Below are 26672 nucleotides of genomic sequence, written 5' to 3' on the forward strand. Positions count from 1 at the left end.
TAGTGTGCTGCAGTCCGTATATAGTAAGGGGTGGGACATTGTACGTACTGTTTAGTGTGGTGCCATGTAGTAATGTTCATTATTGGTTTGGTCTTTAAACAAATACTGAGCTGTCAAACCCGTGTTGTACTAAAAGTTGGCGTTAGCTTTGATTTGTAGGTGTTGAGAGAATGCGGAGTGTACTCAGAAATGCCTCGGGTTAAAAACTCTTCCCTGCAGACCGGGCGGAATAGCGATGGTGTCACGGCGGAGTTGTGTAAGTATCGGAAGAAGACTGACCCTGAAGCGCATTACTTTCTGTTCTCTGAGGACAAGTTGAACTGCTGCAATGTTACAATGTTAGACTGTGAGAAACTCTAAGGATATGTTACATTAGTGTTCTTACCTTTATTTATCACAGACTCGTATGATTACTGTGTACACCGAATACTCATTTAGTTTATCGAAAGTAAACGAACATTTAGTGATTAAGATTAGAATTAGTTTGCTGACTTGTTTTTTCACACATCACATCAGCCGTGTTCATGAAGAGATGAAGGTCACAAGTGTGTGTGAGGATGCCGCTGGAGAGGAAACACTGATGGAAGGCCAGAAGGGGTAAGTTAACACTCACTGCTAGTGCTGATGTTGTGTGTGAGTGTATGTATTACATTTCACCAAAAACATTTTATATGAAAAAATGGACCAGGACATGGGTATTATGCTGTTATTAATACACTATATGCACAAAAGTATTTGGTCAAACCTGCAATGACGTCGTATCCAAACACATACACTTCACAATATGGAGTTGGTCCTCCTTTTGCACCTATAACAGCTTCCACTCTTCTTGGAAGGCTGTCCAAAAGATTTTGGAGTGTTTCTGTGGGAATTCGTGATTATTCATTTTGTAGAGCATTTATGAGGACAGGAACTGATGTTGAACAAGAAGTCCTAGCTTGCAATCTTCGTTCCAGTGCATCCCATCCAAAGGTGCTCGATGGGGTTGCGGTCATGGTCAGTCAAGTCCTTCCACAGCAAACTTATCAAACTGTGTCTTTATAGGCAGTAATGTTGTAATGTTGGAATAGAAAAGGGCCTTCCCTAAACTTTTGCCACAACATTGGAAGCAATGCATTGTCCAAGATGTCTTGGTATGCAGGAGCATTAAGATAATTAACAAGCATTCAGTAATTAACAACAAAACAAAAACTTTTGTCCATATATATCATCAACATCCTGTGTGTATATATATATATATATATATATATATATATATATATATGTTGAATTAACACTTTTAGCGTCAATTCCTACTGGACCTTTATAAATACTTCATTCATCCATTTAGGAACCTCAGTAGTCCAACTAGAGACTGTGGAGGCCATTAATGACCGTTTATTTTTTCATTTATGTATTTATTTCAATTTGTACAACTGTGGTAGAAGCTCCGGTCAACACTCACACACGCATTACACACTAAAGGCAATTTGAAAACACCAATTAGCATAATCTGCATGTCTTTGGACTGTGGGAGGAAACCTACCAAGCATGGGGAGAACATGCAAGCTCAATGTGCACAGGCCTGACACGGGAATCGAACCCGGGACCTGGAGGTGCACTGGCGTCGTGCTAACCAAAACACCGTTGTGCTGGATATATAAGCACTGTAAGTTGTTAAATCAACCCTGAGAATTTTTTTATTTGTATGTAATTTTAATATTGTATAATATTTGAGTTAATACTGACTATAGAATATACAATAAAATAGCAAAACATTAAACAATAAAATTATGAGAATGATAGGTGATGGAGCAACATAAGTCTACAAATCTGTACCTGCAGCTGGAATAAGATAAAAGAGAGGGGTCTCAAGATCCCTCAGAACATGAAGAAGGGGCACTGCATTAACCACTACTTCCTCTGAGGTAGGGCAAATCAGTCAGGTGAAGCCCAGAGCAGAATAAACATTACAGCCCACAGGGTATCAGAAACCCAGCCAAAGCTCTACCAGGTACAGACCTACCAACCAAGTCACAAGCCCAAAGCTCACCCAGCAATAATCAGCAGTACTTGATAGAAGAAATCCTCAGATCTTGTATACCAGATTCTGCCAGAAAAAAAGAAACAGCAACCATCAACACAGTCAAAAGTTTGGACACGAGTTTGGATTAATTTTCTACATTATAGAACAATATGGAATTTTTATATATAGAGTGAGTTTCTATTTTACTGTACTCTATCTGTTTTGTTTCCATGCACAATTTGTCGGACTAATCCAGCACCCCCTCAGACTGGGTATAATTGGGGCGTTGACCACTTTCACAACACAGCCATAAAGCCAAAATGTTAAGTCAGATATTATGTGAGAAAATCATGGAAGCCTTACAGCTTTATAGTCACTGGTTTTTAGTTTGTTCTGAGGTTGATGTTTTGTTGGAGTATTGTTTGTTCTTGCCTTGTTTGTGTGGTTTCCTCTGGATTCTCCAGTTTCCTTCTTAGTATCTCTAGACTGCTCCTAGAGGAAATTGATTGTGTTGTGTAATGTGCATGGATCCCAGTAATGGATTGGCAACCCCTATCAGGATGTAATTCTGGCATATACCCAGTGTTCTGGGCTCTGCATTAGTTGTGATTACTAAAGGCAATGTGATTAGTGAAGAAGGATTGGTAATTGGATTCTGAACTGATTTGGCGTGGACAAGCTTCCAAAGGGTGGTGCAACAGGATTGCATTTTTATGCTGTTACATTATCAAACAATGCATGTATTAAAAACCTTCTATCTGCCTTTTAATCCAAACTCTGCAAGTGAATGTGTCTTGCTGCCTTGCACCAGTCTCAAAACACGGCGAGTGCTATTTAGTCTCGAAACACATTAGAAACCTTGTGTGCCCACATTAGAAGCTGCACACACTCAAAAAAACTGTCTGTCCAATGGTTGCAGTTGCTTAACACGGTCTCAAGATTATGTAGGCATTTGAGGCGGTAAAACATTGCAGTTTCTTAAAAATTATACAGGTAGTGCACTCTTAACTATTTCCACATCCCGTGTAGTAAAATTTAATTATTGGCTACATTTGTTTGGAAATATTATGGCTGATGACAGAGATATGTGCTGCTCAGTAAAAACTTTGCTATTTGTTTCATTAAAGTTAAATGTAAAACTCTTGTATTAGAAGTTATTTTGTATTGTTTAAATGCTGCCCTTGGTTTTTAGGTGGGAAAACTAATGTTATAAGGAATGGGCTAGATTTTATGTTTATGAATTATGTTCAATTCATTTTTGAAGCTTTAGACTAAAGCTGAGGTATAAAACCATCGAGAATTTTAGATGTGTCTGCTTTTTATGCTCTGTAAAGCCTTCATAACGTCTCAAATCTGAGGTGCAGTTAATTTTTGGCTGGTAACTCTAAATGAACTTCTCCTCTGCTGCAGAGGTAAGTGTTGGTATTTCTTTCCTTGGATGGTCTTCATGAGAGCCAGTTACGCTATGGTGTTTGAAGATTTTTGCAAATGCACTTGACAATAGTGTTTTTGCAAGAACTGTTTCAGAACAGTGACCTTCATGTCTTAAAATAACAACTAACTGCTGTTGCTGTTGTTGTTTCATTGTTACGTTTAGGCATTTGGCAAAAGTTCTAGCTCTGGATAAGAGCCATGAGGTGGGAGAGGACAACTCCAAGGGCCCCCCAGTGGAGTCTTTAAAGGTTTTATAACAATTAAAAAGGGTTGACTTCGTCAAGGTTCTGATTGTTTCTGGCAGTGCTCCTTTACCCAATAAAACAGACAATTTGTGTGCATAGAGCACACCTTCCAGTGTTTTTCTAAACCTAAACCAGACCCATTGTGGCAAATGTAGATGTACCCCATGAAAGTTTTGATATTCTGCACTTTTTATACATCGTCTAAAAACTATCTTTATTCGTTTACCTTTTTTTTTTATAGTTCTGAAGAAGAGGAGGGCTTACACAACAGGGGTGAGCCACACAAGTGGCAGGGTTACTCATGTACTGTTAAACCAGTGAGCATTTTCCTTCCACAGCCTGTTCTTCAGGCTGCACTGGGCATCAGCCATGGAGTTCTTCTGACAAAAGGTATTTCCATTCATATTTATTTACATTTATGTTTGCTCAATTTTAAGAGGTATTGAGTGAGATTATGTATTCATCTTATTTTTAAATTAATTTGGAGTTTAATATGTTAAATGTTGTCTTGTCCAGATGGCCTTGTCTACAGCTTTGGCGAGCTTCCATGGAAGTGTGACGTAAAATCCCAGACAGTCGAACCTGTGCTGGAAAGCTCATTAAATGGCCACCGTGTGGTCCGTGTGTCTGCAGGTAGTTTTCACTGTGGTGCTGTAACAGATAAAGGAATAGTGCACATGTGGGGGGAGAACTCGCATGGTCAGTGTGGTATCTTAGGTCTTGATGTTGTCGCCAATCCTACCCCTATCAACATCGTGGATAATGAAACTGTTCCTACTGAACAGGTCCAGATCCATGATGTGGCCTGTGGGGCGCAGCACACGTTAGCTCTGTCATCTAAGCATGAGGTGTGGGCCTGGGGTTTTGGCTGCCAGTTGGGCCTGGTGACCACTGTGTTTCCGGTGTGGAAGGCGCAAAAAGTTGAGCATCTATCAGGGAGGTATGTGGTCCAGATTGCTTGCGGCGAGTTCCACAGCTTGGCTTTGGTTCACTCAGTACCTCGTTCAGAGTCTTCTCAACAATCCCTGGAAAAATGTGGTCACTGCAAGCAGCCCCTTTACACTATGATTGACAAGGATGACCATGTTATTATTTCTGACACCCATTACTGCCCGCTAGGGGTGGAACTATCATATTCAAAGCAAGGTAAAACATCAAAGCAGGAAACTCCAGGCTCGACACCAAACATGGTAACCACAGAAAATGACCCCCAGAGTTGTGTTGCTATGTCTACAGATTTCTGCCTCAGTGAGAGCGCTCTGGATAAATCTCACAGTAACGGAACAGCAGGTGAAAAGGACGTGGATCACAATGATCCAGCCACCGAGATTTTTCCTAACAGTTCAGAAAGTCCACAGGAGTGTCGTCCAAGAACGACGAGCTCTCTTTACCCTGATGAACAGGCTCTAAAAGACTATCTCAAGAGAATCTCTGAGCAGTCCCAGTCAGAGCAGTTTGAAGGGAAGAAAGGTTCACGCCCTCCAAGCCGTCAGATATCACTCAAGGATTCTCATAATGTGGAAGAAAATAACAAACCTACATTTCCTTTATTGTCACCACAAACCATGACTGATGATATTAAATCCACATTTTTAGATGATATTCCACTGATAAAGTTACAAGGCTCGGTCACAGGTTGTGTCGATGATGACTCGTCTGAAGACATCCTCATTCCTAGTGACCCTTTAAACTGTAATAACTGTGAGGAGGTCTTTGAGGAAAACTCCTTGACTGATAAAAACCACTGTCCACATGAGCCACTGGAGGCCAAGAAGAGTGCCAGCCTGACAGACGTTAGGGTTGAAGATATGGATGGCTATAGTCGGAGAAGATCGTTACCTGGCTTACTGTCACCAGGTATTTTATGACTCTTTTTTTATTTTGTAAACTAAAAAATACATGGTTTGATTAGATTTGTAACTACCCTTTAATTACGGAAGTAGTCTTAGAGATAAAGTATATCTTTGTACTTTCTGTCTTGCAGTTTCTCCATCAGTATTGCTTAGGTGCAACCTTGCCAAAGCCGGGGCCATCAACTCAACAACTGTAGGCATCTCAAGCAAAGATAGTCTCCTTCCATCTCTAAATACAGAGGTGTGGACTTGGGGCAGAGGTCATGAAGGTCAATTAGGTCATGGAGACACCTTGCCCAGGTATAGGCAGACATTATTATATTATTATATCAAAATATTACTTGTATACTTGTTAATGTCATTATAATATCGGCAGGGAAACAATAATGTTCCTACGTGATCCTTAGGTTACAGCCACTATGCATTAAGAGCTTAAGCAACAAGAAAGTTATCAAGATCGTTGCTGGATCTTCTCATTCTTTGGCCTTAACAGCTCAGTGTGAGGTAACTGCATAGTGAAATGTTCTACTGTTATACTTTGTCTTTCTGATACTTATTATAACGTAATGAACAACATTTTTTTTGCTCTTCTTTTTCAGGCATATTCTTGGGGTTGCAATAAATTAGGTCAGTTGGGTCACATGAACTCTCTTAGCACTGTACCACAGCATGTGAAGGTATGTGAAATTCGTCATCTTTATCTTTGACACTGACATCATGCGCTGCCTGACCAAAAACGTTGCACACTCTAAACTTTACTTGGACTCGTCTTAGCTTTTATCGTGGCACACATTCTCCATGCCGTTGTTTCAAGTAAAAATTTCAAATTTAAATTTTATTTGTCATATATACAGCAATACACAGTATGATATGCTGTGAAATGCTTAAATGATTGCCTGTGACCTAAAAAGAATGATTTACAATACAAATTTACAGTATCTATAAGTTTGCTAAATAAAATTTAAATAGAAGTGTATGAAGTGTATAAAGATTATAAATTATGCAGGATAAATTACAGACTGTTTACAAAGTAATTAGAAACTGAGAGCAGTAATCCTCATTTTATGTGAATAATGTGCAGTGCGTAAACTAGAAAAAAAATGTGCAACGTATCAGGAAGTGTGCAACATGCAAGCAATGTGCAAATGTGCAACGTGATGAGTAGTGTGCTACATCCTGACTTCAGTGTGTTCTGGGGACAGTGTTTACTGGGTGAATGAACATAAAACAGATCTGATTTTGTGGTGATCTGGTTGAGGGCAGGTGGGAGGTCTCTGATTGTCTTTGATTGTTGGCCTTCAGTGAGCAAAAGCTTCTTTCCTGATTGCAACAGAGAGAACAGTCCATCGCTGTGGTCCTTTATCATCTTCCTGGTCTTGATTGAGTGCAGATCAGCCTTGATGATGTGCTTAGCTGATCACACCACCCTCTGTAGAGCTCGTCTACCCTGGATGGTGTTGTTCCCAAACCGGGTTGTGATTTTTCCTGACAGGATGCTCAATATGGTGTAGGAGTTAAAGTTCCTTAGCACCTTGTAGGGCAGTCTTAAATCTCACAAGCATTTGAGGTGGTAGAGATGGTGCTGGGCCTTCTCCATCACAGTGTTGATGTGACAGGACCATGACAGGTCCTGCATGATGTGAACACCAAGGTATCAGAAGCTGTCCACTGTCTCCATTGTGCTCTCCCGGGAACCGAACCAGCGATCTCCGGATGATAGGGCGAGCACTTTACCACTGCGGGAGGGATGAGATCTTGTATTTATGATGGAAGAGAACCATTTTGTAAAGCCTTAGTGATGCCATTCTCCACAATCTGTAGCACACCTTAAAGACTTTCAAGACTTTGCAGTGATGTGATAACCTGGTAATTCCCTACATTCAAGTAGTCAGCTATTTTATTCCCACATAACATTGCTGAGACTAAACCCGACCAACTAAATAAGTCTTACTAACAAGTTGTTTTCTTTTGACCACACAGCTGTTTAGTCCTAATCCTATGAGTTCTTGTCACATTGTGCATGTGGAAATGCTCGTTTTTTTTTTAAATGCTATAAAATATTTCGATTTTTACTGTTTATGATACAACTTCCCCAAGCAATTAAGAATTGTTGCCAGCAAAAGTAATTTTGAGAAATTTAAAAAAATGGTTCTTAAATCATTTATTATTTATTATTATATTGCAGATTTGTTTTTGCTCGGGCAATGTATGTACAGTATGTGTAACAGTAAAATGGTTAATGTACTCAGTTCTGTGATGTCTCCTAAATTGGTGTAGATGGCTGATGGTATCCGCGTGTGGGACATTGCAGCAGGTCAGACACACACTGTGCTGCTGGCTGATGGAGACTGCTTGCAGCCCATATTGTATTATAGTGGTGAGCAAGTGCAAGCACGCGTGGACTCTTCTCCTGCAACCTATACACAGACACCAACTCTTCTCCCCTTCTTCATGAATGTTAGTGTGCACTGAGATTTCATTGTTCTTTACTACACACAGTCATATAATTATGGTGCTGTGATATGCTGGCATAATAATTTGACCTGTATTAAAATATAATATGGCACGTGTGTCTGATTTTGTGAACATGTGCGTTTCTGTGAACTCATGTAAACTCCAGATCGGCTATGTGAGCAGCGTTTTCGCAGGGGGACCGAACTGTTTGGCTCTGGCTGATCGGAATGTGATGGGTTTTATCGCCACGCTGCACGAGATGGCATCAGCAGAAAGAAAGTTCTACTGCATGCTGAGCATGATGAAGAACCAGATACTGCATCCCCTACTGGGCCGGGGTGTGTAGCAAATCTTGGAAAGAGGGTTTGGTTTTGGGTGTGGTAAACTTAAGCCTTTTGTGCACGACAGGAATGTAGCAGCCATTTGGCAACAAGTCATGTCACTATTTAATATAAGTCATGTCTGAGTGCCAAGAATTGCTATAAGACAATGTTTCCTCTTTATTATCTCTAAGTATACATTTCCTCATTTGTAATTTAAGTTACATACCATATTTGCATTAACTGTTCCAAAAATACTTTTGTTTTTGAGAGTACTTTTGTATAATTTAACAGTATTTTTTAATATTACATATTTCTTTTTTTGTTGATTTATTTTTACATTTTTTTAGACAGCATGACCATTTGCTTGGGCAGGACCTCCATGCAGCTGTTTCAGACCATGGCAGGAAAATACAATCGTTTGTGCAATTTAATAGGACAGCACGCTACTGCTCTCACAAACTTCCTGCAGCACAGAAAAGATGTGAAAACTCTGGCCATTTTAAAAAATGCAGCTCTTTTCCACAACACCTATAAGAAGTAAGCCCTGTCATTTAGCCTACAATGCTGTATGATACTGAATGAGTACAATACAGGATATTTATATGTTAGCTTTGCCAACCAGGTACAATCACAATGTCTGTTACAAAGTGCTTGCAACCACAATTCATTAGGTAGATCCTGAAAAACTGGCACCACAATCATCAGTCTATGTCATTGTCAAGTAATTTCTGGTTCTCAGCAACACATATATTTTTAGATGTAATCCAACTTTCTTATTTATTTGACCGAAATAAATTTTGTATAAAATTGCTACATTACTTTACTGTATTTGCAACCTTTTCTTTTGTCCATAAGTATATTCACCTAACTTTCATGTTACAGCTGGAAATATTTCCGATTGTACTGTTAAACAGAATTAATACACTTCTTTTGCCCAGTCAGTTAATTTATTTTGAATAGTCATGAATCTTTTATGAATGTTGTCTTCACCACAATTTACAGGTACATTAGCTCTGTAGGAAACTTCCTTGTCATGGGAGGATTCCAATCACTGGTGAAACCCTCACAGTACGTTTCATGTTCTCTTCAAACTCATCATTCATTCCTCTAGAAATTCAGAACCTGAATTAGCTGCTTTGTTTCACCTTTCAGAGAATGCTTGGGGAAGAAGCTGGAACTGGTACAGAAACTGTTGGACCTCAAACAGAAAAGCGTCCCACCGAGTGACTTGCTAGTAAACTTGTTTTACATGCCGCTGCAGCACCTGCATGACTACAGCAGTCTTCTCCTGAAGCTGGCCACTTGTTTTGATGTGGTGAGTGCAAAAGTCATTTTCCTAAATGCTCCTTATGCTGTTATAGTGACTGGTGTACTAAATCATCGTTTTCATTTCAGAACTCTGATGAATACCAAATGATTCAAGATGGCTGCTTGCAATATGAGGTCTTGGCCCAACTTCTAAGCAAACAGAGGAAAGAGGCAGAGAGCACGTACACATTCTGGAAGAGCTTTTCAGGAAAGAGCTCAGTCAGTTTTAAAACTATTCTGAATTTAATATATTTATACTCCAATAGATTCAAACGTACAGTTGAGTGCAAAAACCTTCAGAGGTTTAAGGATTAAATAACAAATATACCCTTGTTTCGTTGTTTTTTTAAATAAAAAATACTTTTCCAAAAGATCAAAATATAGATGTAGTTATAATCTAGACAGTGTAAACAGTAATCCAAAGAAAATAAGAAAGCAAACACAGAGGTTTGGAAGCAGTTATTAAGGCAAAGCATGCGTAAATACGATTAATGCCACAATTAGAAATGTAAATAGTGAAAATATTTGGACACCTATCTGAACATCTGTAAAAGCCAACTAACATAAAATGCACTATTGATATAAATTAAATATATAAATAAATACTCTAGTTTTATTTTATTTTTTATGAATTTGATATAGTTTGCACTCAACTGTAAGTACTTTTTGCTATAAAAGATTGATCTTTTTAAAGTTACTGTTTTAGTTTGTGTGACTTGAGCTGCTTGTATGACATTTGTAGTGCACCCAAATACCCATACTAAAGGTCATCTGTCGCTCACCTTGTGTGTGTGTGTGTCTCTCTCATCTTTAAAGGAGTCTCTACGGAAGCCTTCTCGGCGACTGGTATGTGAGAGTAGCAATAAGGGCTTGACCCTCCAGAATGCAGGGAGGTTCTCGGTCAACTGGTTCATCCTCTTCAATGATGCCCTTGTTCATGCACAGGTCAGTATGTAAGCTGTTGCTTTGCTCAAGGTTTTTTTTTTGTCTGTGGTCCTCCATATGTTTGAATTCATGTTAAGTTCACATCACGGTTGTCTTTTTCATTCAGGGTACCATTCCATCTAAGAAGTTTGTAAGTATATTTTAATTTGGCCATCAGCAGAATCATTTGTATGACTCGACCTGGCTTAGGATTTTTTCAGATGTTTTTAAATGTACCTTTTTATTTAAACGTCCTTGCTATATTATTAAGTAAATAATGCAAATTTTGTAGCTAAAACATAGCTTGCCTATAAATATTGAGACATTTTGACATCTGATTTGTTATGCATTGATCCAATGGTAATTAAAAAAAACAACTATACATACAGTGTCCTTTGAAAGTATTAGAACAGCAAGGTTAATTCTTTTGTTCTCTCTATGCTTGAAGAAATATGTTTATGTTTGCCATGACAAAATGAATATGAGACCATAAATCATGATGATGTACCACATGTTAGAAGCAGAAGAATCTGTTCAGATGTCTAAAGAAACTATCCGCCAATTGACAGGGAAATGTATCCAATCTTATTGGTAGAAGCTTTATAATGCACATAAACAATGACCAAAAACAGAACAGAACACAACAAAAAGGGGAAGAAAAAGGAGGAGAAAAAGGAAGGTTTTAGACCAAGTCAAACAACAGACCTTAACACAATTGTGCCTGTATTTTACCTCCTGGAGAGGAGACAGAATGGAGAAACCCATCAAACAAACAACAACTGAAAGACGCTGTTGTATTGTATATTCATGAAAAACCACAAAATAACTGGTCTTGCTTTTCTAACATTTTTCGAGAAGACTGTATATAAATTATGTATATACACTGATCACCCAGAACATTAGAATGCTAAACATAATGCCCTGTATTGTGTAAATTTCCCTTGCGCCACCGGGGGCAGTTCTAGCCTCTCGGGCATGACTCAGGAAGACTTCTCGGTGTGTGCTGTGGTGACTAGCACTGGGTCATTAGCAGGAGGTCCTTTGGGGGCTGTGGGTCCCATGGTAGGGCCTCTGTGGATCAGAATTGCTTGTCCGGCACGTCCTATGGGTGCTTGGACCAGTAACATGCTCCCCACAGACATAGATGAGCCTTGGGTGCCCATGATCCTGTTACCAGTTTAATGGTATATAATTGATAAGCAATGATAATATGTTAATGTTTTGTGGCATTATTGTTATGGCTGATCGGTATATCTGCTATACAAGAAAGAACTAAAAAATTTAAAAATGTATATAAAAAGCCTAAGCTTTTTTTTTAGTGACTTTGCACTAAACTGTATTGAAATGTACAGTCTAGAATTTAATATAATTGTATATCTGTCAAATATCAAGGTCTGCTCTCATCTATAATCATGCTGAATAATTACTATATGCATGCAGGAAGCATGTAATCTTCCCAACTGATTTGTTTTTCTCAGACCTTAATCCTGACTGATGAGTGACTCATTCTGCTGACACTTTCTGCTTACTTTCATTTTGAGTTTGCAAGCTAGTCTGCATTTTTCTTTCATTGGTCTGTTGTGTAAACATAATCCCGCTACTGCAATACGCAGATTACTTTTTTCTCTTCCCGAAATTGTCTTCTGTTCATCACTTCCTCTTCTAGTTGCTCCCTGTAACTCAGGTTTATACAGTCTGTCATTATCATGCGTAAATCTCTGTTCCTATTGAGAGGTTACCCAGGTTTTTCACTTTGTCAGTTTTACTGGTGAGTGTTTTTGAGCTTGGATGTCCATACAGTTGGATGTTTTTTTTTTTTTTTTTTTTGCATTGCATTTTTTTTATTGACTAAACCCACCTTTCTATGTTTTTTTTTATGTGGGAGACTTGAAAACTCATGGTTCTCCGTGAGATATTTTGGGATTAAACATGACTGATATTCACTGAATGGGTTGTGGACTGTGTGTATATCATTGGTATCTGGGATGTTTTTTCCCTTCTCAGTCGATCTATCTGCTGGCCACGCTCTGGGTGGAACCCATCTCAGACGACAATACTGGATTGTAAGTTACTTATTCACTCAGCTTTACCCACTACAGTAGCAGCTTCCCTTCAAGGTTCTTCCAAATGTTTGTTGTGTTTTATACTGGGACCAGGTCCTATGTGTAATTAAGCAGTTAAATTCTACACTTACAGTTCTCATTCTCATAAAAACATACCATTCCTATTGTTTTTACTGTAGTGTTTGAATATAAGGCAATAGGATGAATACAAGTGTAGTAAAAGCTCAGAGCTTTTTATCCAGCATCAATTTATATAGGGCCCAGGATTGTGCAGTGTAGAGTGACATATTCTTTTTTTTTTTCAGCACAAAATAAGCAATACGATTAACTGAATTTTATTTTATTTTAACCAACTATCTAAACATGACTGAGCAAAAAATATTAGAAAAAATCACATAGGCAAAATAACAGTTCGGCTACACATGATGACATGTTTTTATTGTTGTTTTTGGTTGTTTCTATGACCAAGTAATAATAATAATATGTTCATCCTGAGAGTTTGAAATTTTTGCAGTGTCATTCCTATATTTTGGTAATGGTAAAATTGACACTTTATAAGAGTAATGATAGCTGTAGTTTCACCTGACATATCGGAAAACCCAAATACACTGCAAGTGAAGTCTAAAAGCTTCCATATAAGCCCTTTTTTCAGTCGTCATTGACCTACTGTATGCTATGTTGCCAGCACATATCTGTGCCATGGGAGTTTTAAAGGTTAAGAAGCTAAGAGTTCAAGGAATTGGACTGTCGATATAACTGGTTATTAAAAATGTCCATAAACATGGACTTTAAATGAGTTTTTTTTTTTTGTGTCATACCATCCACCATATAAGTTTTATAAAGTTCTTATTTTTAGTTAGTTGTCCTCCCAGACAGCAGTTTAATCAGTCTATGGTAATGTGTATGATGAGTTTTCCTACAATAACCTTGTCAGGTTGGGACTGAAGCTAACTACCCCTGAAGAAAACTTCACTTTGTTGGCATCTTCAGCTCTGGAGAAGGTAAAAGTCTCTCAGCATTATGATAATTTCTAAGGTTTTGATTATGACCCACAAATGCATGCAGAGTATTAAGTAATAGTTATTACCATTTTAGTACAAAAAAAAGTAACATAAAAAAAAATATTATACTTTTCTAAGTTAATTTCCCTCTGATCAGGCAAAATGGTTAAAGGCCATTAACCAGGCTGTGGAAGTTGGGCTCAAAGTGGGTGAAGACAGACAGTCATTTAGTTTGATTGGCAGTCAGGGGGCAGAGCCTCCTATTTCCCGCACTGCCACTTATACATTTACTAAAGAGGGCAGACTAAAAGATGTCACATACACTGGACGCTGGCTTTCAGGCAAGCCGCATGGCAGGTAAGCGCCAGATTTCTGCAACAGAAATATTAAAACAGTGACTTACTGGTATTATTTGTTTAAAAGTGTCTTCAGATTAGTGCATACAGTATATGTGGAGTTGAATTGCAAACATAAGTCTTAAATTAATAATGTTTTTTCTTTTAAAGCAAGACAATTACCATTAGCAGTTTAGCAATCAATTATATGGCATAAGAAAAAAATACTAACTTGAACAATAAAAAAAAATACAATACATTTTACAAAAATACATTTTCTGCTATTAGTAAGCATTGTTTCATTTCACTTCCAACAGTGGCACCCTGAAGTGGCCTGACGGCAGAGTTTACTGTGGGACATTTAAAAACGGCCTAGAAGATGGGTGTGTAGATACATACAGTAATACACAAAATAAAATAAAAAAATTTATGTTCCATCATGCTACAGTGTCACATATTTTCTGTCTCTAGGTTTGGCGACTGTGTGATGCCTAACATGTCTTTCAACAAGTATGATCGTTACAAGGGCCACTGGAAAGAGGGCAAAATGCATGGGTTCGGGACATACCGGTAATATGGTGGTTATTATGCGTTATGGGCTCTGTGTTGCTAGCCTGTTTCTGGCCTGTGTTGCTGAGTCTTTGTGATTCCTTGCTCAGGTATGCTACAGGCGAGGTATATGAAGGCTCATTTCAGGAGAACCTGCGCCATGGCCATGGCATGCTGAGCAGTGGCAGACTGGCATCGTCTTCTAGCAGTGTGTTTGTTGGCCAGTGGGTCCATGACAAGAAATCTGGATATGGAATATTCGACAACATCACAAAGTTTGTGATTTTTACATAAGGTTTTTTTTTCTTTTTGACATTTCTGATTTTGATTAAATGGCTGTGATACAGAGCACCTGCATAACACCAGCCAAGGCTTCTTTAGTTAAATGTCAGTCATGTTGTTTGTCAAAGCATTTTATCACAAGCATATGTTGATTTAGGATCAAACAGTTCACAGGAACATACATTCTAAGTTAAACAATCAGCTTTAGTTGAAACTGACTATAACTTTAATTGTATGAACATGACTGTTACATGTTACAAAATTTCCTTTTTTCTATTCCAGAGGAGAAAAATACATGGGGATGTGGGTGGATGACCAAAGGCAGGGCTCTGGGGTTGTGGTCACCCAGTTTGGGTTATATTATGAAGGGGAATTTAACCATAACAAAATGATGGTGAGTACAAAGTCTTGGCCAATATATTTACAGTACATCTGCTTAGACTGTTGAATGAAACATAATTATTAATTGTCACCAGGGGACTGGGCTTCTGCTGTGTGATGATGACACTTCATTTGAGGGAGATTTCTCAGAAGACTGGACATTGAATGGAAAGGTACTGCATTAGCAGAATATCATGATGTTGTGAAGTACTCCCATTTCTAATATGTGTGATTTATCTCTTGAAATGTGATTTCCTGCAGGGTGTCTTGTCCATACCTAACGGAGACTCTTTCGATGGTATCTTTGTGGGCGAGTGGGGCTCTGAACTGAAAGTGGCTGGCACCTTTACAAAGCTGTGCCTATATGAGACGGAGAAGACGGAAACTAAAACCTTGTAATTATGAAGTCTTTCCGTTCATGTTATGAAAAGCTTTTAAACAACTAATATTTTATTATTTAAAAGCATAATGCAAAGAATTTGAATGACTAGTTCAAAAGATCCATTAATAAATTATGTATAAACTAAACTAGCTGTTAGCGTTTAACCAGAAATTAACCGTGTGTGGATGATGACTTTGATTCTATTTTATTGTCATTTTATTTATTTATTTATTTATTTATTCATTCATTCATTTTAAAACCTCAAGCACAAGGATTTTTAAAGGCAGAAATTTTGGTGACAGGGTATAAACATATAAATTGATAAAACAGTAAAACCCATAGTAAAAAAAGAAGTATAACACAGAATAAAATAAGATATAAAATCAAATCTAATGATCTATTAAATAATATTTAGCTTTCATTTTATTTTCAAGAAGACTTAAAGCAAGGAACTTTTTTCCACATACAGTTCCAGTCAAAAGTTTGGACAGAAGTATGAATTTATTATCTACAATCCTGAACAATGCGGAATTTTTATGAAATAACACATTTGGTAATTAAGTAACGACAACAACAGTCAGTTGTTATTTTAAGACACGAAGGTCAGCTCTGGAATGCATTTTTGCAAGAACAGTATTGTCAACTGTACATTTGCAAAACCCATTAAGTACCATGATAAAACTGGCTCTCATGAAGACCATTTCGGGAAATGAAAACCAAGCCTGCTGCCGAGGAGCTCATTTATAGTTACCAACCTCAAAAATCACCAGTTAACAGCACATCTGATTAGAGGCAGCTTAAAAGTTAGCTCCTTTTTCAAACAGATGACCCTATTTGAGTTACATATAAAAAAACAGGCCTTCTTGTATTTCTTGTCTTGGGGAATAGTTCTAGATGTTTCCAGAAGGACTTTTTTGCTCTAATTTTTGGCAAGTTATTTGGCTCTTATTTTCAGTTCAGTCCCTGACCAGTTTCAGAAGAATGCATTTGTTTGTTTAGGCACACAGTGGCCTATGAATCATTCAAGCATAAAAAAACATCTAATTTAAGACATGAACCAGTAAGAAACAGGTGCAGATGATGACAGATGATCAGACTAGTGATTAGATTACTGTGATGTGATGCTGAATTCTTCACAATATGCAGAAACTTTAAAATTGTATCTTTTTGCACTTTTTAGCCCATTGCAGTAAAACAAATCCCATTGCTTAAAATAAGCGACTTGAAGAAAGAAAGAAATGGTGGGTAAAATTTTTTTCTTAGTACCGTGTGCGTGTGTGTGTGTGTGTGTGGCGTAGTAAGGTCAGTCATTATGCAGTACCTGCTGATCAGAAATGGGTGGCTGTGTTTGACGAATGCTGGAGCCAGCTGGGTTGTGAAACCCCAGGAGTGGGAGAAAACAGCAGAGCCTGGGAGAACATCGCAGTCATACTGACAACTAGCCGCAGACAGCAGAAGGATGGGTAAATACAGACACACACAAACACACGGCTAGATTACATAAAAAAGATTTTGGTTGTCTTTTATTTATAGTGAAGTATTCATAAAGACTATGTACCTGTGTTTTACATGCAGTCCAGAGACTCTGAGTCGCTCCCAGTGTAAGATGCTGGAAAGCCTGGAGGTAATCCCTCAACATGTCGGTCCTGTTACTGCCGAAAACTATGACATCATTCGCCGCTACCTAATCAAGGTGAGACTTTTTATCTGTATCCGATTGCCACACTGGTTGCTGTAAAGATTTCAATAGTCCTGCATGTAATGCACTTAATAAACAACAATAACTGGGGCTTCCTAGGCATTGTTTATTTTGGTTGTTTGTTTTTATGTTTTTTCACTTTTACCTTTATTTAACCTGACTTCCACGTGGCGTTAATTCTGTCCAGGCATGTGATACTCCTCTTCATCCCCTGGGCTGGCTGCTGGAGACACTGGTCACCGTGTACCGGATGACATATGTGGGCGTGGGCTCTTACAGGAGGCTTTTAAAGCAGGCTGTGGAGGAGATCCAGTCCTACCTCACACGCATCTTTCAGATAGTCAGGTAGTTACCTGCTGTGTGATTCAAAGGACACCACAGTTATTAGGATCAACAGATCAAATTGCCAATCGCTGTCAATAAGTGTTTTTGGAGGAAGATGACAATAGAAATGCCGGAACATGTTTCTATTTTTACAGTAATGTAATGTAACTGTTTCTTTAAATTGAACTGCGATCTCTCATTGATACTGTACACAAAAATGTGTCTTTGTATAATTTAATTACTTTGAAAGAACATCGCTGTAAAGTGCTCTTTTCTGTTTCATCAGCAGGTGTAGATTCATTTCAGATATAACAGGGTTTAGCTATATCAATACTGCCACGCCGCCCACTCCCACCCCGTCACTCGAAGCATGTGGGCGCTCACTTCCTGTTTCTCTGTTATTTGTTTAGGTTGCCCTGTGGGTTTAATTTTTTTTTTTTCACACCATGTCTTTGTGTATATTTTGTTAGTCGTTATTCTTACTTATGTGTCATGATTACTTTTATCTGTCTGCCATTTGCCTCCTTGATTATCTGTGTGATTAAGCGCTCATGGTAGTTTGTATCCTGTTCTTGTTCTTCCGTCCTAGTCTGTTAATCGCCTGACCATTCCCTGTTTAACATCTTCGATTTTTGCCTCACATATATGTTTTGATCACTTAAGGGTAATAAAGCTCTGTCAACCTGCCCTGTGTGTCCTTCTGACAGATGCACTTTTAGTAATATGTTAGTATGGCTATAGTAATAGTCAATTTAAAGGGACATATATGGCAGACACTACACATGAAGGAATTAAAATTTGTATGTAATTGTTGACATGTAGAAGTTTTCTCAGTATCGTTTAGCAATATGTTATGTATGTTAACAGCATGTTAAAAGTCTTTAGGATGGAGAGCATTAGAGACTCTGTGGCTTAGTGGCTAGCACTGTCGCCTTGCACCTCCAGGGTCTGAGTTTGGTTCCTGCCTCTGTGTGCAGGGAGTTTGCATGTTCTCCCTGTGCCTGGTGGGTTTCCTCTGCGTCTCCAAAGACATGCAGAATAGGCTAATTGACCTTGGTGTGTGAATAAGCGTGTGAGTGATTGTAGCCCTACAATGGATTGGCACCCTGTCCAGAGTGTACCGTGGCCTGTTCATGGGGGAAAATCACGCCTCTCCTCTGTGAGTTCTATCTGTGCTTGGTCTGTTCCAGTCCACACTCACCAACAAGGTTTCCAACTCACCTAATTAAAGTAGTTTGCAGGATGAATGGGTGTGTGAGTGTGTGTGATTGTCCCCTGTGATGGTTTGGGTGTTCCCTGCCTTGTGTCCGAACTTCCCTGCGATAGGAATAAATTGCTGTTATTGGAATGAAATCAACTTTTGGGCGGAAGACATTTTTCATATAACAATAGACCGTGGTGATTTTTTATTCCGTACATAAAAATCATACAATGACCTCTTTTCTGTTGTTTATGATTTTAATGTTTTGGACACCAGTGCTTTTAAACCAGTATTTTCATGATTGCTCACAGATTAAGGTCAGTCCTAGACTAAAAACCTTTTGGAATTCAGTTCTGTCCTATCTTGTATCTTGGACATGTTTTTCATTCCAGAAAGGAGGCATTGGTGCAAGACAAATGTTTGAAGTTTCTCAGATTTCACAATATCAACCATATCGCTTATAGTTTCAGTGAGAGCAGGTAGTGTTGACTTAATTCTTGTCATTCCTGCCAGGTTTTTGTTTCCTGGTCTTCCAGAAGAGGGTGGCTTTATTCCTGATTCAGAGAGGAGAGCCAGTGACTTTTTGAGCAGCAGCAGCACAAGTTCAGACACCTCCCAGCAAGGGTAAGGCCATAACAGTATTGCATAAAAATATTATTACTTATTCATTACTGCATTTAAATGATACGCAAGGTAGAGTTGATCTTCGCTGTTAAAGACTTGACTGTGTCTGTCTATGCCTGAGTAACTGATTCTATAGTTCTATAACGTATGCAAGTATGTATATACTGTATGTATATACTGTTTCGTGTTTGTGTGTTGCAGCTGGATTGTGAGTAGCACTTCTTTGGTGCTTCCTGTGTTGTTGCCTCGTCTCTATCCTCCTCTCTTCACTCTGTACACACATGAGAGAGAGAGGGAGGAGGAGGTGTACTGGGAGTGTGTGTTACGCCTCAACAAACAGCCTGACTTGTCTCTGCTCACCTTTCTGGGAGTGCCTCAGTGAGTGATTAAACAAACATACACACACACACACCGGTACTGTAGTTATGCTTTCATTTCAGCACTTGATGTTCTCTTAAAGGGACAGTCCACTATAAAAAAAAAAAGAAATAATGAAATACATGTTGTTCCTTTTTTATTTAGAAAATTCTGGCCAGCCTCTATTTCTGTTTTAGGAGAGATAAAGAATGTAAGTATAACGTTATGTAATTACTTTGTATAAATGTTTTTTTTTTGTACATTGTTTTATTTTTGTCTGTACTCTAAGCTACAAACAGATGGAACCAAATTCCTTGATTCTGATTCTACAAAAAAAAAAACTTTAAATTGTTTACAGCACATGTTTAAACGCTGGCAAAATAAATATTGGCAAAATAACAGACATTCAAGTTTACGATTGTGCATGTCTAAATATTCTTTATAAATATGTGGTGACAGGTGCTGCCTAGCAGTATGAATGCTTGCTTTGCTACTGCTGTGGAGACTCTGCAACAGATCAGGTATATAATTGATGTTTTTTTATATATATATATATATATATATATATATATATATATAATTGATGTTCTCTTTTCCTCAGCATGACTTTCACTCCTGCAGATAAACTTCAGGTCATTCAGCTGACCTTTGAGGACATCACACAGGAAGTGCAAACCATGTTGGGCCAGGGCTTCCTGTGGTGCATGGATGATCTCTTCCCAGTCTTCCTCTACGTAGTTGTCCGTGCACGGTATGCTTCACGTTCTGGCATGTACTGTTTTCTGTGTTTATCTGGAGTTTCAGTTTCCATTTTGTCATTGCCCATTGATTAAATTTTATAAAATGTCTACTAGTTTTAAAAACAAAATTAGTGTACGTAATAAAATAGTCTTTTGTGCATTTTCCTTTCTGTGATATTTTTTCTGTGTGTGAATTCAGAATCAGAAACCTTGGATCTGAAGTGAGCCTCATAGAGGACTTGATGGATCCTGCTCTTCAGCATGGAGAACTTGGCCTAATGTTCACCACTCTCAAAGTATGAATTTTATTCAGACATGGTGTCAAATAGTATTTGCATTTTAAATGTTTTACTACAGACAGAGACAAGAAGTGATACACAATTCATTTTTGTGTCCGTACAGCTGAGTCACTGGCAATCTTTAAGCAATGATTAAAGACCTATCAACAATTAAAGTCCCACCAGAAAAAAAAAGGGAAAAACCCCTACCAACAGTGTTTCTCTGATAGTACTTAGTTTACATTTACATTTGGGCATTTGGCAGACGCTCTTATCCAGAGCGACTTACATTTTTATCTCATTACACATCTGAGCAGTTGAGGGTTAAGGGCCTTGCTCAAGGGCCCAACAGTGGCAACTTGGTGGTTGTGGGGTTTGAACCTGGGATCTTCCGAACCATAGTCCAATGCCTTAACCACTGAGCTACCCCTGGCCCAGTTAGTTAGTAACTGGCCTGAGCTACCCCTGGCCCCTGTTAGTTAGTAACATAGTAACCCAGTGTAAGGATATATCCAATGATGGAAACTTCAAAGCACCTTTGTAAGTTGCTGTGGATAAGAGTGTCTGCCAGATGCCTAAATGGTAACATACATGTTTTAACAAAACGCAGAAGCTTGTTGTTTTGGTATTTTACACCCGTTCTTAGTCTGAATTTTATGGGATTAACTTTGTATTCAAACTTTTAAAAACTGTTTGTATAGGTGGTATTTCCAGTGGTGTGGCGTAGGGAAAGTTTTTGAGCAAGCCAACTGAGATGAACTCTATGTCTTTTTTATTTTATCACTGTGTGCGTTTACTGAAACACAAACACTTAGTTATTCTCAACATTTGGTTTATGCAATTCCTCTCCCAAATGCTTAATGTGTGGCAAAATCTATAATAATTTAAAAAAGGCTTTATTACAAACTGAATAAATCCAATTGGTTTGGATTTTGGATTTTGAATCAGTAAACATTTGATTTACATTCGTATTAAACTATTGAGTAGGCTGCGTGTATTAAACACAACTTATATGGACTTTTGAAATTCTTTCCAGATTTCTGTCACAATAAAATGATAGCTACAGTAAATGTACATATGCAGTATGCAATAGAATTCAACGCCTTAACCACTACGATAACCCTGCTCAGGTTTTTTATTTTTTAGGTGCTGCTCCAGTGGTAGTTTAGTTTTAAAAACTTTAAATCTCTACCCTCCATACTTGCACTTTCTAGTGTTTGCTAATGATGATGTAGAAGGGTGTCTGGCTTCACAGTGTGTACAGCGGTATAACAGCAGCCTCAACTTATTGCTTAATCCTTTTTTTTTTTTTAACCAAGGGAAGTCAACTTCATCCTGGCTTCCCTTGGAATTGTTTAGAAAAATCACAATTTTATGAAGATTGCATTTTCTGATTGGCTAATCAGTGTGTGAAAACAGTGCCCCCTAAATGTTATGGGGTGAATGTGTGCTGAACCGCGGTGTTGCACTATTGGCCTCCCCTCAGCACATATTCACCACATAACCTGTAGGGGTGCGCTGTTTCACACACTGCTAAATGCTCACTGAAAAACAGAGACGAGATGGTGGTCTGCAACAGCACAGAGGAGCTTATTACTCCAACAAATCTCTTAAACTTAACGTTTTTTATCATTATTATTAAAATGACATGTACAGTCTGAAAAAAACCAGAGAAACTAGAGCTTGCCTTTGGCTACTAGATGTTTCTACTTTACACATTTAGTCTTAAACAGCATTTGATCTCATTTACACTTTTAATGCATCGTATCCTGATAAGATTTCAACCATGTATACTTACCGTTATTCACATGCATGTCTGGTCAGACTTGCACAAGTCCAACAACAGAAGCTGCACATTGATAGGCAAATGAGCTCATTACTTTATCAGACACCAACGTCCAGCGAACTGTAAAAAAAGACTGTTATTCAAATCCTGTTTTTAATCTCGCTAACCATGAAAATTTATCAACTCACTTTGACAGTGCATGCACTCATCCTCTAAGAGAAGTTTTGGTTATCAGATCTAACAGAGAGGAATTTGCATGGGTATAACATGGCTAAACGGTGGATGACAAACAACTAATGTGTCTACTGTATTTGTGCTTTTATTCATTTTTATCAATCAAATACAATCCTGTAGGTGGGCTTTTTAAAAAAAGGAACTGCAAAAAATGTCTATGGAATTTGTGTGTGTGTGTGTGTGTGTGTGTGTGTGTGTGTGTGTGTGTGTGTGTGTGTGTGTGTGTGTTTAGCATAGACTGGAAAATTGTGAAATTGTTTCAATTTGTTCCGTTTTTAATGAATTTTTCTATAAACATTTATTCTTCCACTGCAGGCTTGCTACTACCAGATTCAGAGAGAGAAACCTACTGGCATGTAGAGGCAGAATTTCTGCAGGTCACACCCTACAACCAATGAGTTTCTACATTATGATCATAGAAACAGATTTAAAAGTGTTTAATAGAACTGAAGAAGAGTTCGACATTGACACGATTGCAGCACCTTTACTGCACTCCCTAATCGATTTTAGTTGCTACTGTTAAATAAAGCCAGGTTTTATAATACAATAACTATTTTGATGAATGTGGAGGTTATTAGTTACCTGTCTGAAAAGGGAGTGCTTTTACTACTGAGTCAGATTTTATGCCTGTAATTCATGATTAATGTTGTAGTGCTGTATGATTATTTTAGTTTTTTGCACTGTATTATACTAACTAGCACTACTTACTTTATCTAGATCGCACAGTTGTTACTAAATTGACGGGGAACTATCACACTTGTAACACAAATAGGTCTGTGCATGCAACTGTGACTACCTTGCATGTACAGTACAGTATGTGTGTCTAACTGGGTTGAAGAAAAAAAATCTGCATTTATTCCTACTTTTGGAAGAGATTTATGAAAAGAATAGCTTGTGCCAAAAAATTAAAAAACATAACCAAAGTAAAGTTTATAATATTACTGTATTACAAAGAGTAACAAATTATGTAATTTATTTACACTGGTTTAAAAGAGAAGAAATGTGTCATTCTAGACTCAGGAATCTAGTTACAGGTATAATGTTTTCATAGAGTCCAAAGAGGAACAAAGCCTTAGATGACTTTTAGGAAGATATTAATTCAAAACAGGTCAATTCAAACAAAAAGTGTCACATGTTATGTACATTTCTTAATGTCGTAAGATACAACTGACAGCTGATTATCCAACATCTTGAAGAACATAAGGACCAGTACAGCCTAATCAACATAAAAGATTATTTTAAAAGTGTTGTATACTGAGGCCAAAAGTGCTGGTAAATTCAGTGCCTAAATCAGTGATATCACAGGAAGTAGCAAACTCCATGCTCTATACCTCTGTAAAAATTTATATTGGGTTTTTTTTTGTCTTTATTTTGATGTTTTCATAAAATGTACACAATTCAATTTTAGTTTAGCAGCAAGTAGTCTTCATATAAATGTATAAATGTGTGTGTGTGTGTTTGTATTTGGACATGTTATGTCTTTTATTTGTAATGAGTGACTACTGGAAAAGCTTAACTTTAAACATGCTAATATATTCACTGTCCACTTTAATAGAAACACCAGTACCCTAGCTCTTTCTTTAATCCTATATCATCCATCATTCTAATCCCTCCATCATCCAGAAGCTGCACAATGTGTAAAATTTCAAATCAAAAAAGATTTGATAACACCAAACATCAGAATGGGGGATTTGACATCAGTAATTTTGTCCATGGAGATGGTGGAGAATGATGGAGAGTGAGGAGCAAAACAAACAAAAAAATTCAGTAAGCCGGAAAAATGAAATGCCTTTTTGATAAGAAAAGTCTTAAACTAGACTGATTCAAACTGACATAAAGTCTGCATGAACTCAAAAAAAAGCACTCTTTATAGCAATGTTACGCAGAAGAGTATCTCAGAACGCTCAACATGTTACAGCAGTGGAAGATCATGGCAGGTTTCAAGCCTGTCAGCCAATAATCTGGAAACTGATGCTACAGACGGTGTAAACTCACTAAACTGTACGCTTCAGGACCAGAAAAAATGCCCAGTTTTATTAAATTTTTAGCTTTCCGGTTTATGTACAAATACGCCTATTAAAGTGGCCAATTGAATATGTTTTCATGTTCTTGTGCTGGAACTGTCTAAGCTTTCTTAGTTGCATCTACTAAGGAATTATTCACTATGTTAAAGTGTTGATATTGATACTGAGATAGATAAACTACTGGTCAAAAGTTTTCAGAATACCTGGTGTTTAGCAGGTGTCACCATTATCATTATCACAAACAAAACAAAATAGTAAAGCACTTAAACAAATAAAGTAAAACTGTTCATTTAGATGCTAAATAAATGCTTTATTAAACACAGGGGTGCTTAAAGGGAAAACCTGTGCTAATTTTAAATTACATTTCATATAAGACCCTTTCTAAGCTGTAGGGTGTTTAAAAACTTGCAGTGCATACAATAACACTCACTCAACTCACTCAAGAAACACATGAGAAATACTCATACAGAAGAAATTCCACATTTTTTCATTGGGAATGTCACATGATGATCATGAGGGTTAATAATCAGGACTTAAGAAAGTTATTATTATTATTATTATAAACAAATTACAATTATTGTATTTTTTCTAGTTTGTTTTTATTACATGGATTTGTTTTATTCACTGAATTAATATATTATTAAATAAATAAATCTTCTTAACAAAAGTTTCAGTGATAACTGTTTTTATACTTGCCTGCTACAGTATTTTTAACTTCCTTTATAAATTTGGAACGGTCTCTCAACACCTCAGTTCATTCATAGTGTCTTTCATTGTTTTATACTCTTAGTATTGAATAATAATCTTCCTGGACTTCATCTATGTTTATTATTTTCATGCTGTTGTTTAATGACTTTCCAGTCATTACTTAGACCTTCTTAAAGAACCACCTGCTCTCCTGAGTATTGACTTAAAGAATTAGCTTCAGAGTTAAGAAAGATGGACTGAGTGTGTGAGGGAAGTGTGCCATTGCCTGAACATCCTTAACATTTGTCAAGTTATAATACAATTTTGATCAAGTTTTTTTCAGGTACATCTCAGGAAACGTTTAGACTACATATAATTTGACATCAGCAGTGCTTTAGTGAAAACGGTACCAGTAGATGTTACTAATTACATTGTTGCCAAACCACTTTTAAATGTTTTGTTAGTATTTACATGAATATGAGTACGCATGCAGTGTTTTGTACTATCAAAACATCTTAAAGTGATTTGGCAACAATGTAATTAGTTGTAATTAATGATGTAATGCATTGTAATACACACAATGGCTGCTTCTACCTAACTTAGTGTATCAGCCACTAGGGGGCTCACTTGGAATGCATGCACATGTTTTAGAAATAAAAAAATTATAATGAGGATGATGATGATGATGATGATGAACATTAATCCCACAGTTGTTACCATGGATAAGGTCTTTAGCAGGTCTCTTCTTACAATTTTGCTTGTTGTTTTCATTTAGAAAGGTCTTTATTTAAAAAGCAGACCTCTGTGGTGACTTCAATAGGCCTACAGTACATTGACCACACAGACCCCTTCTCTCCCAGTAGACTTGATCTCCCCCTGGAAGATTAAATACATATTACAACGGTTAGATAAGACTAGGCTTTGATTATGGTCTCCAGACAGCCTGCATTAATTTAACTAAGAGAAAGTAACTGACTATAGACTGGACTCATTTATTTGAGGATGTTTTCATAAAACATTCTGGCATTATACAGAGCCCTCACACATATTTCTCTTTCTCTCTCATTTACAACATGTTGGATTCATTTGGACTAAGAAAAAACCTTATTCTAAACTTTACTCAGCCTCTTAGAAGTAGAAAGAAATTTGGCAGCACATTTTGAAATTGTATTTTATTGT

General features: G+C 37.6%; 1 protein-coding gene across 1 annotated transcript; it reads left to right on the top strand.

The window, feature by feature from the left end:
• als2a (alsin Rho guanine nucleotide exchange factor ALS2 a) lies at window positions 1–25460 on the top strand. Its single transcript, XM_053495994.1, has 34 exons — window positions 1–256; window positions 517–597; window positions 3926–4074; window positions 4201–5541; window positions 5669–5837; window positions 5945–6041; window positions 6137–6214; window positions 7815–7994; window positions 8158–8329; window positions 8662–8851; window positions 9317–9382; window positions 9467–9629; window positions 9710–9841; window positions 10439–10567; window positions 10674–10697; window positions 12551–12609; window positions 13544–13610; window positions 13768–13967; window positions 14263–14328; window positions 14417–14515; window positions 14605–14769; window positions 15059–15170; window positions 15253–15330; window positions 15419–15552; window positions 16838–17002; window positions 17115–17232; window positions 17426–17583; window positions 19277–19387; window positions 19589–19765; window positions 19910–19955; window positions 20204–20265; window positions 20346–20495; window positions 20684–20780; window positions 23098–25460. Exons 2-34 carry the CDS (start codon window positions 533–535, stop codon window positions 23140–23142), a joined length of 5064 nt encoding a protein of 1687 aa, XP_053351969.1. The 5' UTR covers window positions 1–256; window positions 517–532; the 3' UTR covers window positions 23143–25460.
• Window positions 25461–26672: the final 1212 nt, after the last annotated feature.

The sequence above is a fragment of the Clarias gariepinus genome, chromosome 5 (genome assembly GCF_024256425.1).
Source record: "Clarias gariepinus isolate MV-2021 ecotype Netherlands chromosome 5, CGAR_prim_01v2, whole genome shotgun sequence".
Taxonomy (NCBI): domain Eukaryota; kingdom Metazoa; phylum Chordata; class Actinopteri; order Siluriformes; family Clariidae; genus Clarias; species Clarias gariepinus.

Excerpts from the sequence above, each read along its gene's own strand:
- als2a (XM_053495994.1), top strand. The coding sequence starts at position 533 with ATGAAGGTCACAAGTGTGTGTGAGGATGCCGCTGGAGAGGAAACACTG. Across the intron at positions 8,852-9,316 it reads TTCCACAACACCTATAAGAA|GTACATTAGCTCTGTAGGAA; the intron begins GTAAGCCCTGTC and ends CACAATTTACAG. Across the intron at positions 14,516-14,604 it reads CATGGGTTCGGGACATACCG|GTATGCTACAGGCGAGGTAT; the intron begins GTAATATGGTGG and ends TTCCTTGCTCAG.